The 15,076-nt window shown below is 41.0% G+C and overlaps 1 protein-coding gene across 1 annotated transcript; it reads left to right on the forward strand.

Moving 5' to 3' along the window:
* Nucleotides 1-1,984: 1,984 nt before the first annotated feature.
* Nucleotides 1,985-13,445, forward strand: LOC121571639 (leucine-rich repeat-containing protein 58). The gene is made up of 4 exons (XM_041883219.2): nucleotides 1,985-3,835; nucleotides 11,227-11,355; nucleotides 11,731-12,008; nucleotides 12,165-13,445. The coding sequence occupies exons 1-4, from the start codon at nucleotides 3,156-3,158 to the stop codon at nucleotides 12,356-12,358; spliced, it is 1,281 nt and encodes a 426-aa protein (XP_041739153.1). The 5' UTR covers nucleotides 1,985-3,155; the 3' UTR covers nucleotides 12,359-13,445.
* The last annotated feature ends 1,631 nt before the right edge of the window (nucleotides 13,446-15,076 follow it).

The following is a 15,076-nucleotide window of genomic DNA, read 5'->3' on the forward strand; positions in this document are numbered from 1 at the left end:
CCATATGCACAGATGATTCCCCTTGGAGGATATTAAGGGCCATGGCAACAGGCTTCATCACAGCAGCATACTCGACCAAAAACCCATTTTCAGCTGGATTGAACCTATAAAAGATGTAACGATAAAACAATTACTTATAGCTATTTCTGGTACAATGTCTTTATTATGCATTGTACATGTTAAATACAAAATATATATATATATATATATATATTTCATTCAAGTCATCCACAATTGTCACACCACCATGCAAAGAAAACTTAGTTACTTGAGACAAGTGGATTCACCCATTAATCAGCAAGGCTTATTTACTTTTATTATTCTTTAAAAACAAAATATACATTTTGTCAACTTACATCTTTATCTTTAATGCTGTGCAGACATTGCGAATTGCTTGTTCTCCTTGCTCTCGGTGAATGCGCACAATCCTTTCTACAGCGAGGAACAGGGAGCTCCAGCGTGTCTGATTGGGTCGGAGAAACTGCAGCTTGCATTCACGTTCCACTGTTTCATGAGCCATGGTTGACCTGCTGGTTTTATTCCAAAGAGCATGACATTTTGCAAAAGCAGACCGAGACAGCCTCTTGTAGGTTTCGTTTGCAGCTCCTCCTGCAGCAGTGGCATCAACTGTGGATATAAGATTGAGGAGATGGCATGCACACTTTTGGTGCCTTGGAAGTTGGTACTCAAGGCCTGTGTTGTCATCCAGAATTGCAGACATCTTGATACTCCACCTCTGACTCACTCTGATCTTCTGTTGCATCATCAAGGGTGGAGTCACTCTCCTCTTGTACATTGATGGCTTCCTCCTCTTTCTCCTCACCATATAATCGAAAGGAAGTTTGAGCCACTGTCTGTTGTCGTCCTGGTCACTTTTTCCCTGATGTGGTACTCAGAATGTATTTCCTCTAATGCAGCAGCAAGGACATCAAACGTGTGCGAGCCTTTGACAGGTCTACAAGCCAATGTGGAGTGCCTCTCCAGTGAAGTGTTGTCTATCCAGTGACAGGTGACACCTAAGTAGCTACGTTAGCAACATAGTTCACAGCACTCAGCTTTTTGATGATTATGCTCTTCTTGTGTTTTGCAGCTTCTTGTATTCTTGTGCATAACGTTTTCCTTGTCATTACTGTATGAGGTTGCAAGGTTTCTATCAAAGTATTGAAGGATGGCGTCTCAACCACAGAAAATGGTTGGTTGGCCTCACATACCAAATTTAGCATCAGCTTGTCAAGCGTTGCTTGTGTTACCCGCCCTGGGGCAGCAAAGGCTGTGATTTTTGCATTTTTCACAAGAGTATCACTGGAAGAGGAGGACTTACGCTTTCTGTGGTTCTCTAGTAAGTCTGTGTACTTTGCCAGTTTGTTGGGGTGAATCCTCTGTGGACAAAAAAATAATCTGTGAGGCTACAGGGAGATCAAGACATTAAAAGAGACTTATTATCACATCAAATGTGGATATATATATATATATATAGAAAATGTTTAAAACATATGTAACCTAACAGACAAACATTCGCCTATCCACAGCAAAAAAAAAACGAATTTAGGAAACTTACCGCTACATGTTTCCTCAAGTTAGATGTTGAGTTCTTGAATGCTGAAATGTCCGTTTGTTTTGGTAGACACAGAAGACACCGCATAATGTAGCTGTTCTTTCGCACTTTTACTAAGGTAAACATGCTTTCAATATGAGGCCAGGGGTGCGGGTGTTCCTCCTCGTCTGTGTCTGCATTGCCGACGGCTAATTCTGACATTTTGTGTTGCTATGACTGTAAAGCCAACCCGTCCCGCCACTGAGATTGAGTATGGTAAAGTGACGAGACTGCACAACTACGTTTGATTGGTGAAACACAGTCACGTGGTAGAGCCTTAGCGGAAGTCTCTCTCTCTGTCAAAATAAAACATTAAAATAAGGCATATGCGGGGGGATAAAGACAATGACGCGTAGAATACCAAAGAGGTAAAAATAAAAGTAACGACCTCATTGTAGCCTAATGTAGCGGAGTAAGAGTACAGTTTCTTCTTCACAAATCTACTCAAGTAAAAGTAAAAAGTATAGTGATTTAAAACTACTCCTAGAAGTATACTTTTTTCAAAAACTTACTCAAGTAAATGTAACGGAGTAAATGTAACTCATTACTACCCACCTCTGTGTCTTACATAATGTAGGCTACTAGTGGATGATTGCATAATATCCAGGGGAGAGGGAAGGTGAGCAGACTGGTTCATCTTCACCTTCAACTTTCTCCCAGTTTTAGTTTATTATGGACCCATTACAACTTTACGGACGACTATTCTGTTTTACTAGCAAACGGGAGACAATACACTTCGTGATGTTATTCTATCAGATCAGATCCAACTGAGATAAATGCATGTAGGCCAATGAACGGGTTCAACAGTTAGGGCGGAGCTACTGGAACAAGCCAATCCTGAAACATGTACTACAAATACTCAATGCTGAACAGTTGCTTTGTCTGTACCAGCCAGGTTCTGGCAATTTACAGAGTGAACTCTCTCTATTCTACACAATAATCTTGCTAAATGTAAATTACTGACCCAGATACTTTTCATGAGATACAGTGTGTCGTGTTGCAACCTGGTCTTAGAGCATTTCGTCAACTGCAACGTTGCATGAACAACACTAACATGAGTGTGGGAGCAACAATAGTGGACTCGGCGTTTCACCTTCAAAATAAAGGTCTCCATTGAACCTGATGCTAACAGATAAAAGCGCTAACATTTGTGTAAACTCTACAGAGTGGTGTTCTGTGGGTGTCACTGAGTAGGCTGATACGCCATTTCATGGGTGCACAATACATAAGTTAGGCTGTAGAGTGCAATATGAATGTCCAAAACCTACAATGACTGGGAAGGTGATTTCCCAGTCAAAGTCCTGCAATAAGAGCTAAGATACTAATATTTGTGTAAACTCTTGATAATTGTGTTTTCTAGGTGTCACTGAGTCGGCTGATACCCCATTTCATGGGTGCACAATCCATAGGTTAGGCTGTACAGTACATATACATATCTCCAATGCAATTCTAAGGTCTAATACATCCACAGTTCGTTTTTTTGTAAAATGAACAAACAATTGTATTTTCTTGAATGTATAACATTACAACCTTGTTTGGCATGATCTAGTGTAATTGTGTCATGATTCCACTATTTTCCTCCGTTTGCATCAGTTTCAATGGGGACTTTTATTTTGAAGGCACCCCGCCGATTCCATTATTGTTGCTCACGCTAATGTTGTTCATGAGACACACATGCAACTCGGGTCATTGGCATTGGATTCCTCTCTTTATTTGGAGAACCATAAAGAGTGCGATCACCAGTTTGTCCAGAATATTGAAGAGTAGCCTACGCTGCGAAATGGAGCTGCATGAAGGAGCCGCACACGTACATGGTGAGGGTGTTTTAGACCTGTCGCGTCTGAATTTGAACAGTTTGAGCTTGGTCAACATCAGCGAGGAGCGAAAGAGGGGCACCAAGCAGTTGTATCTCAACTTCAACCGACTGCCCTCGCTGCCCGGATCGGTTTGCATGTTCTCCAACCTCGAGTTTCTTGACATTAGCAACAACGGACTATCGGTCATCTGTGAAGGCATTACCCGGTTAACGAAGCTCAGAACACTAATAGCCAAGAACAACCGTCTGGACGAATTCTCGCTTCCCAAGGAGTTCGGGTCTTTGCCGTTGGAGGTGTTGAATCTAAGTGGCAATAGATTTGAGGAGATGCCAGCGCAGTTCCTGAAGTTGCAGCGGCTACAATCACTTTCCGTGGGGGGAAACAGACTCCAAAGTATTCCTGCAGAAATTGAGAATTTAACCAGGTATGTAGACTACATAACGGTGTCCGCGGCCTCACCAGCTGCTACCGCACTAGCTCGTTGCAGTCACCAGTGATTACATCACAACCTTAAACATAATTTGCAACAAACGGCCTGTCACAATGACCAGTTTAGGCCTACTGTAGTCAGGTTCCTGGGCAAACAGCGAGTTCAGCCAATCGTGTTTAACTGCAGGCCGCAATTCTGGTTGTTCCAGCATGTGGGCATTCCTGCAATAGAAATTGACCAATAGAAGTATAAAGAGTGGTTCCTGCAGATGCAGGAATGCCCACATGCAGGAACGCCCCGAATTGCAGGCCGCAATTGCACCCTTCTTAGTTCAACGGGTACAGGATAGTTCAACTGCCAATGCTGTGGGTTTGGGTTGTAAAGGCTGAACTGATGCCATTACATCAGTGACTTGTCAGAGGCAGAGATGAGGGAGCAAGCTATACTATGCTGTCTTGTAGCCTACTGCCATGGTAGCTTGCCTTTACAAACAGAATGCACTTATTTGATTGCCAGGACTATGGTTAAATGGATTTCATCAGATCCTCACTCCCTCAGCCTAAACTAAAGCAGACTTTATATCCCAACCTAACCTGTATGTTTTTCAGGAAATGAAAACTTTATAGTATCACAACATCCAGCCAATTACATTTACCAGCCAATCAGGTCTTTAGCAACCCTGACAGGTGTGTGAGATATCCAGGAATCTTATCTGTTCTTGGGCAGGGGCATGACAGACTGCCATTGCCACACTCACAAAGTTACTCAGAGCAGGAAATATGTGGTTCATATTGTGGTGTACACGTAAACAACCTCTGGGGTGACTAACTAGTATTCATAAATAAAACACACAAACACTCCCTTGCACATAGTCAAGTCACACACACTCACACACACACACATACACACATGATCACATACAGAAATTCAAGCATCTTGTGGTCAATATGTGAATGATGCCACGTTTGTATAAAGTGCAGGGGCAGTGTGTTCCAAGGGTAGTAAAAAACAAGGTCATCTGGAAAAAGTGGTAGGTTAATATCAACGATATTAGATATCAGTGAGAACAGTTTAGGATCCTCCTCAGAGGTTCCTCAGAGGAGGAGGGGGGGGACTATCTTCCTCAGTGAATTTATAAAAAATAGTGAAACATTAAAGTTTTCCATTTTAGATAAAACTCTACTAAATATATTCACGTCACCAAATAATTTATTAAAACACGCTGTTTTGCAATGAAGGTCTACAGTAGCCTCCGCAGCACTCTGTAGGGTAGCTCCGTGGTGTAGCCGGAGGACAGCTAGCTTCAGTCCTCTGGGTACATTGACTTAAATTCAAAACCTAGGAGGCTCATGGTTCTCACCCCCTTCCATAGACTTACACAGTAATTATGACAACTTCTGGAGGGCATCCTCCAACTTATCAGAGCTCTTGCAGCATGAATTGACATGTTGTCCACCCAATCAAAGGATCAGATAATGAATCTAGTACTAAAAGCATAAGCTACAGCTAGCTGGCACTGCAGTGCATAAAATGTGGTGAGTAGTTGACTCAAAGAAAGAAAGACAATAGTTGAACAAATACTTTTTGACTGAGGTGACAACGATGTAGGCTGTGTGTAGCGGTTAGTGGTCATGATATGAAGGTTTGGCTTGAAAGGGTTTTTCGCCTGGTCACAGACAGCTAATGTGTTATTCACTGAATTCCACAAGCGAAGGGAAAAGGTGTGAGACGGAGAGCGTGTAGATAGTTGCAAGAAGGAATTATATGTACAACGAGCAAAGTGAGCATGCTGTTTTTATGTGGCTGCTATGAAAGTGAACTGTGTTTGCGTGTGATCAGGGGTGTATTCATTCTGCCGATTCTGTTGAAAAACATTCCTTAAATGGAACAAATTTAACAAAACGGGGATAAACATACATTAATTGGTCCAATAGAAACTCTCATTTTCAACTGTTGGACTAATGATTACACCCTAGATCAGCTAGATGCAGGCAAGAGTGTGCAAGGCAGTATTGAATGTGTCACTGTCACCTTGATTACTAAAAATTCGCTCGATGTGTGCACCTACGTTGTAAACTTTCATTCATAGGCTAAGTTGTAGCAACCTCATGATGGGTACAGGGAAAATTTGAGTGCCATGTAGTAGCCTAAACCTATGGATGTTACATTGAGCTGGGTGAATGGAATATGAATGGCTGTCATCTAATATACTGCAATAGAAAAACTGTAAGGCCATGCTCATAAAAAATAAAAATAATAATCATCCTCCATCATCTTAAACGGCACCGACCGCCACTGATCTGACTATATAGCCAGTTAACATCATAAAAGAGAAAACAAATCATAAAGTCTCAGAGATCAGTGGGTGCAACCAGGATGTGGGACATGTCATGCAGTTAAACAGTAGCCCATTTATAGGCTTACAAAAGATAAGTGTGTAAATACTTTGACTTCAGCTGGAATAGACCCACATTGGCTTTAATAGGTGTCGTTCCACCCATTCGGTGCCTTTTGAGATGTGTAACTTGGTGGGGGGAAAAAACAATGTTTGATTTCACCAAATTTTAACAGGCTACCATATTCCAAATTAAGTAACAGGGTCGATTGTAACAGGGTTGACGATTTCATCTTCAATCAGCCATGAATCCCCTTGTGAAAGGGGTAATGGAAGCTTGTTGTGTGCAACAAGAGGGGAAATGTAATGCAATCTTCACAAAAAACAAATATATATATTTCTATGGGTAACAGGTGTTATGCTCGACCCACTAAGTTTTCCACCACAAAACAGCAAACAAGAGTAGAACCAGCTCACCTGCTTTTACACTGATTTGAGTGTTAGATGTTCAATGTTTCTTTTGGAGAAAAAAATTATTAAAAGGTAATAGTTTCACCATATTTTGTTGCATTTTTATATTTTTTCAATTTGACTTACCTTAAATTGAATCACTAATCATATGAAATAAATAATCTTCAGAAATGACTTTTCCATGTTAAGAGTGACACTGAGACTCAGGTTTTTCACTTTAAAATGTATTTCAAACAAAAACCGATGATTGCAAAGGTAAACAAACCATAGAACTCTATGCACAATGACTACTTTCAACAATTTCCACAAACATTTTACAAAAAAGCATTTACTTGAAGAACAGTGCAGATGCAAAGTTTGGTAACAGAATTACGGTTTGCGTTGTTTGTGCCGTCATTCTGTTACCAAACTTTGCATCTGCACTGTTCTTCAACAACATAACTAGGGCTTGATGCTGAAAACTTTGTGAATTTTTGGGGTCAAGTGGGTTAAAATCCTCCTGGAAGTCACAGAGGGTACACAGAGGGACATGTCAAAAGGCTGAATTTTGGCTTTAGCAAGTCTTTATTCATATTAAAATTTTGATTTATTGAATTCTCCATGTGGCCTATATTAAAGGGCACTTCGTTGAATATAACAGGTTTTTAATATTCAATATTGGTGCACAATGTCTACTTTAAAATATCAAAAGGCACTCATTTAGTTGAACGACCCAGTTACAGTCGCCAACACTAACCCTGTTGGCTGACTGTCATCAACTGATTTGATCATTGCTTTTTAGTGATGTTACTATAGCTAGTCAGGATTGGTCTTTACCATCTTTGGCAACAAGTTTTGTTACATGTCTTATTCAAGGGTAAGAATAGAAGAATAAGCCTAACATGCGTTTAAAAAAATGTATGCACACATGACTAAGTCACTTTGGATAAAAGCGTCTGCTAAATGGCAAGAGAAAGTATTCACACCCCTTGACTTATTCCACATTTGGTTTTGTTACAGCCTGAATTCAAAATGGATTAAATGGATTTTATTTTTCCATCTACACACAATACCCCATAATGACAGTGAAAACATGTTTTTAGACATTGTTGCAAATTTATTGAAAATAAAATATATCATTTCCATAAGTATTCACACCCCTGAGTCAGTACATGTTCGAATCACCTTTGGCAGCGATTACAGCTGTGAGTCTTTCTGGGTAAGTCTCTAAGTACTTTCCACACCTGGATTCTGCCCATTTGCCCATTTATTCTTTTCAACATACTTCAAGCTCTGTCAAATTGGTTGTTGATCATTGCTAGACAACCATTTTCAGGTCTTGCCATAGATTTTCAAGTAGATTTAAGTCAAAACTGTAACTCGGCTACTCAGGAACAGCGTCTTCTTGGTAAGCAACTCCAGTGTAGATTTGGCCTTGTGTTTTTTTTTAGGTTATTGTCCTACTGAAAGGTGAATTCCTCTTCCAGTGTCTGGTGGAAAGCAGACTGAACCAGATTTACCTCTAGGATTTGCCTGTGTTTAGCTCCATTCTGTTTATTTTTTTTATCCTAAACTCCCCAGTCCTTAACGATTACAAGCATACCCATAACATGATGCAGCCACCCCTATGCTTGAAAATATGGAGAGTGGTACTCAGTAATGTGTTGTATTGGATTTGCCCCAAATATAACACTTTGTATTCAGGACAAAAATGTAATTGCTTTGCTACATTCTTTGCAGTATTTCTTTAGTGCCTTGATGCATGTTTTGGAATATTTTTATTCTGTACCGGCTTCCTTCTTTTCCTCTGTCAATTAGGTTAGTATTGTAGTAACTACAATGTTGTTGATCCATCCTCAGTTTTCTCCTATCACAGCCATGCTCAAAAGGGATATTCAGTATCTGCTTTTTTAGTTTTTACCCATCTACCAATAGGTGCCCTTCTTTGCGAGGCATTGGAAAACCTCCCTGGTGTTTGTGGTTGAATCTGTATTTGAAATTCACTGCTCGATTGAGGGACCTTACAGATAATTGTATTTACGGGGTACAAAAATAATGTTCAACACTTATTGTGCACAGAGTCCATGCAACTTATTATGTGACTTGTTAAGCACATTTTTACTCCTGAACTTGAATTTATGGTTGCCATAACAAAAGGGTTGAATACTTATTGACTCAAGACATTTCAGCTTTTCATTTTGTATTCATTTGTAAACATTCCGAATAAAAAAAAATAAATCCACTTTGACAATATGGGTTAGTGTGTAGGCCAGTGACGACAACAACAAATCTAAATGTAATAAAAATTAAAGGGGTGTGAATACTTTCTGAAGGCACTGTATGTCATTTCCTGTCACAGGAACAAGTATGTCAGTACAAAACAGTCTCTATGTAGTTTTTACCATTGTTAAGTATGTTTCACAAGAACATACCGGTAGTTAGTTTAGTTACCAATAATATGGTATATGGCCTATAATGTAAGTATGGGCCAATATTTACCTCTGCCTTATTGTACCGACATTACTGGCATCACTATGACACCTTCCCCACTCAGTGTGACATGTAGGGACAGTTTGTTCCTTTGGCCTTATTGTCATGTGGTAGTTGGGTAGTACCAGGGTATGGTGCAATAACCCAAAGCCAGAGTAACATTCAAAGATAGGCCTACAGTCACGCACTGTGTCTTGTAAACATATTAACCAACACAAACTACATGTAAAGAGACAGCATCTCACTGAAAACTTCAGAGCAGCTGAACATACACACTGTCTCATATCTATAGTAATGAATGATGGAGGTTGTATGGGACTAGGGCTGTGTCCCCGTGTGAGTGGGGTAACTGTAGAGTGAGGTGTTGAGATGTTCCTGAATGGCTTCTTTAGACCCTCTGTCCCTGAGGGGCTGGCTCAGGCCCCAAGTACACATAATGGCCTCCTCTCCCAGTCGCTGCTGTGTCATCAGTTCCACAGGCAGACCAGACCATGGGGCAGACGGGCTGACTGCTCACTTTCAGTGTCAGGCCATTACATATCCCTTTCACTCACTGTCTCTCTGTCCCTGCTGCTCCCTCTGTTCTTCTCTCTTTCTCTCTATTTCCCCAGTGTTCAGCTGTCTTTTCACTTTTTCATCTGTTCAGAGGGATTGGGAGAAAGCAGAACACTTGTGAATGTGTACATTTCCATTGGAGATTTGTGGACTTTGAACCAATAGTCATCTGTTTCTCTCTGTCAGTCATCTGTTGTATACTGAACAAACATATAAATGCAACATGTAAAGTGTTGGTCCAATGTTTCATGAGCTGAAATAAAGTATCCCAGAAATGTTATATACGCATAAAAAGCTTATTTCTCTAAAATGTTGTGCACAAACTATCCCTGTTAGTGAGAATTTCTCCTTTGCAAAGATAATCCATCCACCTGACAGGTGTGGTATATCAAGAAGCTGATTTAAACAGCATGATCATTACACAGGTGCACCTTGTGCTGGGGACAATAAAAGGCCACTCTAAAATGTGCAGTTTTGTCACACAACACAATGCCACAGATGTCTCAATATTTGAGGGAGCGTGCAATTGACATGCTGACTGCAGGAATGTCCACCAGAGCTGTTGCCAGAGAATTTAATGTTCATTTCTCTACCATAAGCCACCTCAACAGCGTGTTCCAGTTCCCGCCAATATCCAGCAACTTCGCACAGCCATTGAAGAGGAGTGAGACAACATTCCACAGGCCATAATCAACAGTCTGATCAAGGATATGTGTCGCACTGCATGAGGCAAATGGTGGTCACACCAGATAATTACTGATTTTCTGATCCACTCCCCTACCTTTTTTTCTTTAAGGTATCTGTGACCAACAGATGCATATCTGTATTCCCAGTTGTGTGAAAACCATAGATTAGGGCCTAATTAATTAATATCAATTGACTGATTTCCTTATATGAACTGTAACTTAGTAAAATCTTTGAAATTGTTGCATTTTTATATTTTTGTTCAGTTTATATGACTACCCCACATTGCTGTCTGCTGCTTAGGACTGTGTATTTAGCCTACACTGCATTTGATTGCACTAAACCTAAACTTCAAGCTGAAAACATTTTTGGGACTCTCTAGTAATACCTCTACCTCTGGTGGCCCCTACACAAAGTCAGAGTAAACACACACACACACACACACACAGGCAGGTAGGCTAAAGATAGAAATTCCAGCACCTCTCTGTGGTATGTGTATAGTGTGTGTCTCCTCTTTGAGACGGTTGGTTTAGCAGTTCCACTGCTCCAGCCCATACCTCATAGTCACAAATACACACACACACATGTTATACTCCTTTACTATGGACCCGGCCGCTCAATCTTTGATGCCTTTCACCCACTCTTTTAATGCATTGCTGTCACATACAGCATCTATGTCAACATGTGGGAACCCCATTGTGGTACTGATGTGTCAAAACATGTGTGCACTTGGAACTGTCCAGTATATAATATGTTATTGTGTTTATAAAGTCCTAAACACCTTCAGGCATGCTTTACTTGTTACTGTAATGTTAATTACCACTCGATATGATGTAAACATATTAAACCTCTGTCTCTCTCTCTCTGTCAGTCTTGAGATGCTGTATTTGGGTGGTAACCTGATCACCTCTATTCCTCCTGAGCTGGCCAACCTGCCCTACCTCAGCTATTTGGTCCTGTGTGACAACCGCATACAGGGTGTACCCCCGCAGCTCACCAGGTAACCACAACATAACCATAACACAGCCTCAACCCCATCTAGAGCATACTGCCACAGCTCACAAGGTAAACACAACACACCCATAATATAACCACAGGAACCTGCAAGTAAGCATTTCATTAGACAATGTATACCATGCGTATCCCGTACATACTAATACAACTCAACAACAACAACAACAAAATAATAATACTACTACAAGACAGTCATAACCCTACCATATTCAAGGTGCACCAGTACTATAGCTCAACTGGTTACTACAACACATCCATAGTGGACTACTACAACTTAACCATAACCTAACCACGGTCTAGATTTCTGTTCATAATACTCACAACGATAACCATGACCTTGCCAATCTCTCTCCCCCCTCAGGCTCCACTCCCTGCGCTCCCTGAGTCTCCATAACAACCTGCTGACCTACCTGCCCCGGGAGATCCTCAGCCTGGTGCGCCTGCAGGAGCTCAGTCTCCGCGGCAACCCCCTGGTGGTGCGCTTCGTCAAGGAGATGACCTATGACCCGCCGTCGCTGCTGGAGCTGGCAGGTCGTACCATCAAGAGCCGGAACGTTCCATACTCGTCCTGCGACATGCCCTCTCACCTGCTGCACTACCTAGACCTGGCCAGCAAGTGTCCCAATCCTAAGTGTGCCGGTACGTCTACTACACATTAGTTTCTCATTGGACTGTGTCTGTATTTCTGTCCCTGTCTTTTTCTGCTTGTCTGTATATAATTGTTTATGTATAAGTATGTGTCGATTTATTTCAGTGTGCTTATTCTATGTCTGTTTCTCTGCTCTCTCTCCCCAGGCGTGTACTTTGACTCGTGCGTGCGCCACATCAAGTTTGTGGACTTCTGTGGGAAGTACCGGCTGCCCCTCATGCACTACCTGTGCTCCCCAGAATGCACCTCACCCTGCAGCTCCAACCCCCAGAGCGATGCCGAGTCAGAGGATGAGATCAGCGTGCCCGCCTACCGCCTGCAGAGGGTGCTGCTGGGATAGCAGGAAGTGGAAGGACCTCCGGTCCTAACCATGACAACAGCCTCAGAACCCCGGTCTTTCTCTCTGGGGATGAACTCTGACCCCTCTGGTCTCTTGTTTGTGTGTGTTTGATGCAAGACGCTAGACACACACGCGCACTATGACATACGCACGCACGCACGCACGCACGCACACACACACATACACACACACGTGAGAGATATCTTGTTGTCACTGTGGACCTTTAACCAGGACAAATACCTTTAGGTGGGTATGTCCCCAGGAACCCATTGACTCAGTCACTATAGCCATCTAAAACTGAGGGGCAAATGATGTGCGGGATCTTAGCTCTATTTCTCAGTAACATTACAGATCACTGATGCCTTCTGACTTTGAGCAGTGCCTTAAACAGATTAATAATTTCACTCCATTCCTGATGGTTTCATGGGTAAACATAGGAGGGCAGTAGAAACCATAACTTTGCCAACTCGCTATGTGATCTATCGAAAGGTTTTCATGATTTTAGAACACTATCACACCATTCCTGAGAGTCAGGATATGAACAATGTGAGCTTTCCAAGTGCCTGAAAACAGAAAGTGTGTGACCCGGTTCTCTGTGAAAGCTTTGTTTTTCTCTCACAGGAAGTTGATCTAGGCCGGGCAGAGTGTGTATGGACGCCTCACAGCACAATACACACACATTTACTGTGAAAGGAGAAAATCTAACGAATCCGACAAGATACAATGAAAGTTTGTATTTCCAGCCCTTGGTATTCTCTAAATTTGACAGTTATAGATATATGTATCAACGTCTTTGTGATGTTTGTGGGAACATTTAGACAATGTCTCCAGAAGGTACGTGTTTATGGTAACTGGAAGAATAATACAGTAGCTGACCTTTCAATAATGCTGGTCTATTGTTACAGTACCATGTAGAAGTGCTTTTGTATGTATGTGTATATGCCTTACTGAAGAGAAAAGGAATTCTAGAAAGAAAACAAAGTGAGAACAGAACCTGTAATATGTAACAATTCACTTTTCTTTTTTTTTTTTATTTATGCTGTGTTAACACTTTACTTGACACCTAGTGTCATAACATGTTATGACACAGTCATAACCATGTCATGATGTCATAACAGATTACATAACCTGTCATAATATAGTCGTAACACTGTCATGACACATTAGACCTGTTGTGACATATATTGTGTTATTTTATTGCTGGTTATGACCCCTACGTAAGTGTCAAAACCCACCACAGTAGTTATTTTATGGCTGGTTATGACGCCTACATAAGAGTGTCAAAACCTACCACACAAGGCTAAACATACATTACACCATAACCTACATCAACAGTATTTTTATATTCTATAACATTCTGAAATTTACCCTATTATATTATCATTGTAATTGTGCACACATTGATGTAAGTCAATGTCAAATCTGACTGGGATCAGATTTCAGGAGGACACCCTTTTTTTGGACTGATGACTAACATAAGGGCATGTACATGATAGGCCTATCTGGCATAAATGATTCTGATGGTCATAATGCTTCTTGACAGTGTCATAAAGTGTATTTTCTTAGTCCATGTAAAGTGACACAGGATGGTCATAATGCTTCTTGACAGTCAGTGTATTTTCTACAAGTTATTTAAAATATGATGGGGGAAAAAACATGACTAAAGAATTCATTTCAACAACAAAGAATTTAAGAAACAAACTTTCCAACAAAAATCTAACTCCTTGGCAGGGAAAAAAAGACATTTGAGTAAATGAGGGTTTTGAACTAGTATAGGTGTCATAACCAGCCATAAAATAATGCAATATATGTCACAATAGGTGTAATTATATGGGTCATGACAGTGTTACGACCATGTTATGACATTATGACATGGTTATGACGCTAGGCGTCAAGTAAAGTGCTACCCATGATCTTAACCACAATGTTGTGAAAATTGTGCAATTTTTGTAACGTACTGCTTTTATACAAATCCAATGTTCTACTGTCAATCACACTCAATGGTTCACACGCTAATACAGTGCTTTTATTGAAGATGACTTACTGAATATAATATAGTACTCATACAGGTCGATGATCTGTACTAAAGTATGTGCACTTTTCCCCTATAATATAGACTGTACAGTATATAATACAATCCCTAATAAAGTTTGATTTTCATGTCAAAAAAATGTGTGTGGAATATCTGTGAAACATGTTACCCACGATAGTGAGGTATAACCTGCAACATCAGCTGACTGCACTACTATCTCCTATCTGTCTAGTTAGCTCTGAGTTCATAGTCCACATCTCATTTCTGCTGAAGCTATGATGACATCTCCTTAGCTTCTGTCATCATTGTTTGCTATGTAGACTAATCTATGTGGAAGAATCAGTGGGCCTGTCACCAAATAGTGTCAATTTTTGTTTGTTTGCCTGCCTGTTGCGAAAATGACTACAATGCATTTCCACTGTAGCTTTTCTCCAGAACTAACTGCCAAACGGTTGACAGTTGGAACTATGCTAGATTGCTAGGCCGTCTGTGAGTGCGCTTGTGCATGAGCGTGACAGACCGTTTTGTTTTGAGTCATTGGTAGCTTGAATGGGTTGCGTTCAGGACTGGTCTGCTTCATTTGCATATGAACGTGATTGCATTACTGAGGGGGAATGCAGAGGGACCTCTTCATTAACCCAGCACTAAGAGATGCCAGGGTGAGGCCATTCTGCCTCCTCTCAATC

This window comes from Coregonus clupeaformis, chromosome 40 (assembly GCF_020615455.1).
Source record: "Coregonus clupeaformis isolate EN_2021a chromosome 40, ASM2061545v1, whole genome shotgun sequence".
NCBI lineage: Eukaryota > Metazoa > Chordata > Actinopteri > Salmoniformes > Salmonidae > Coregonus > Coregonus clupeaformis.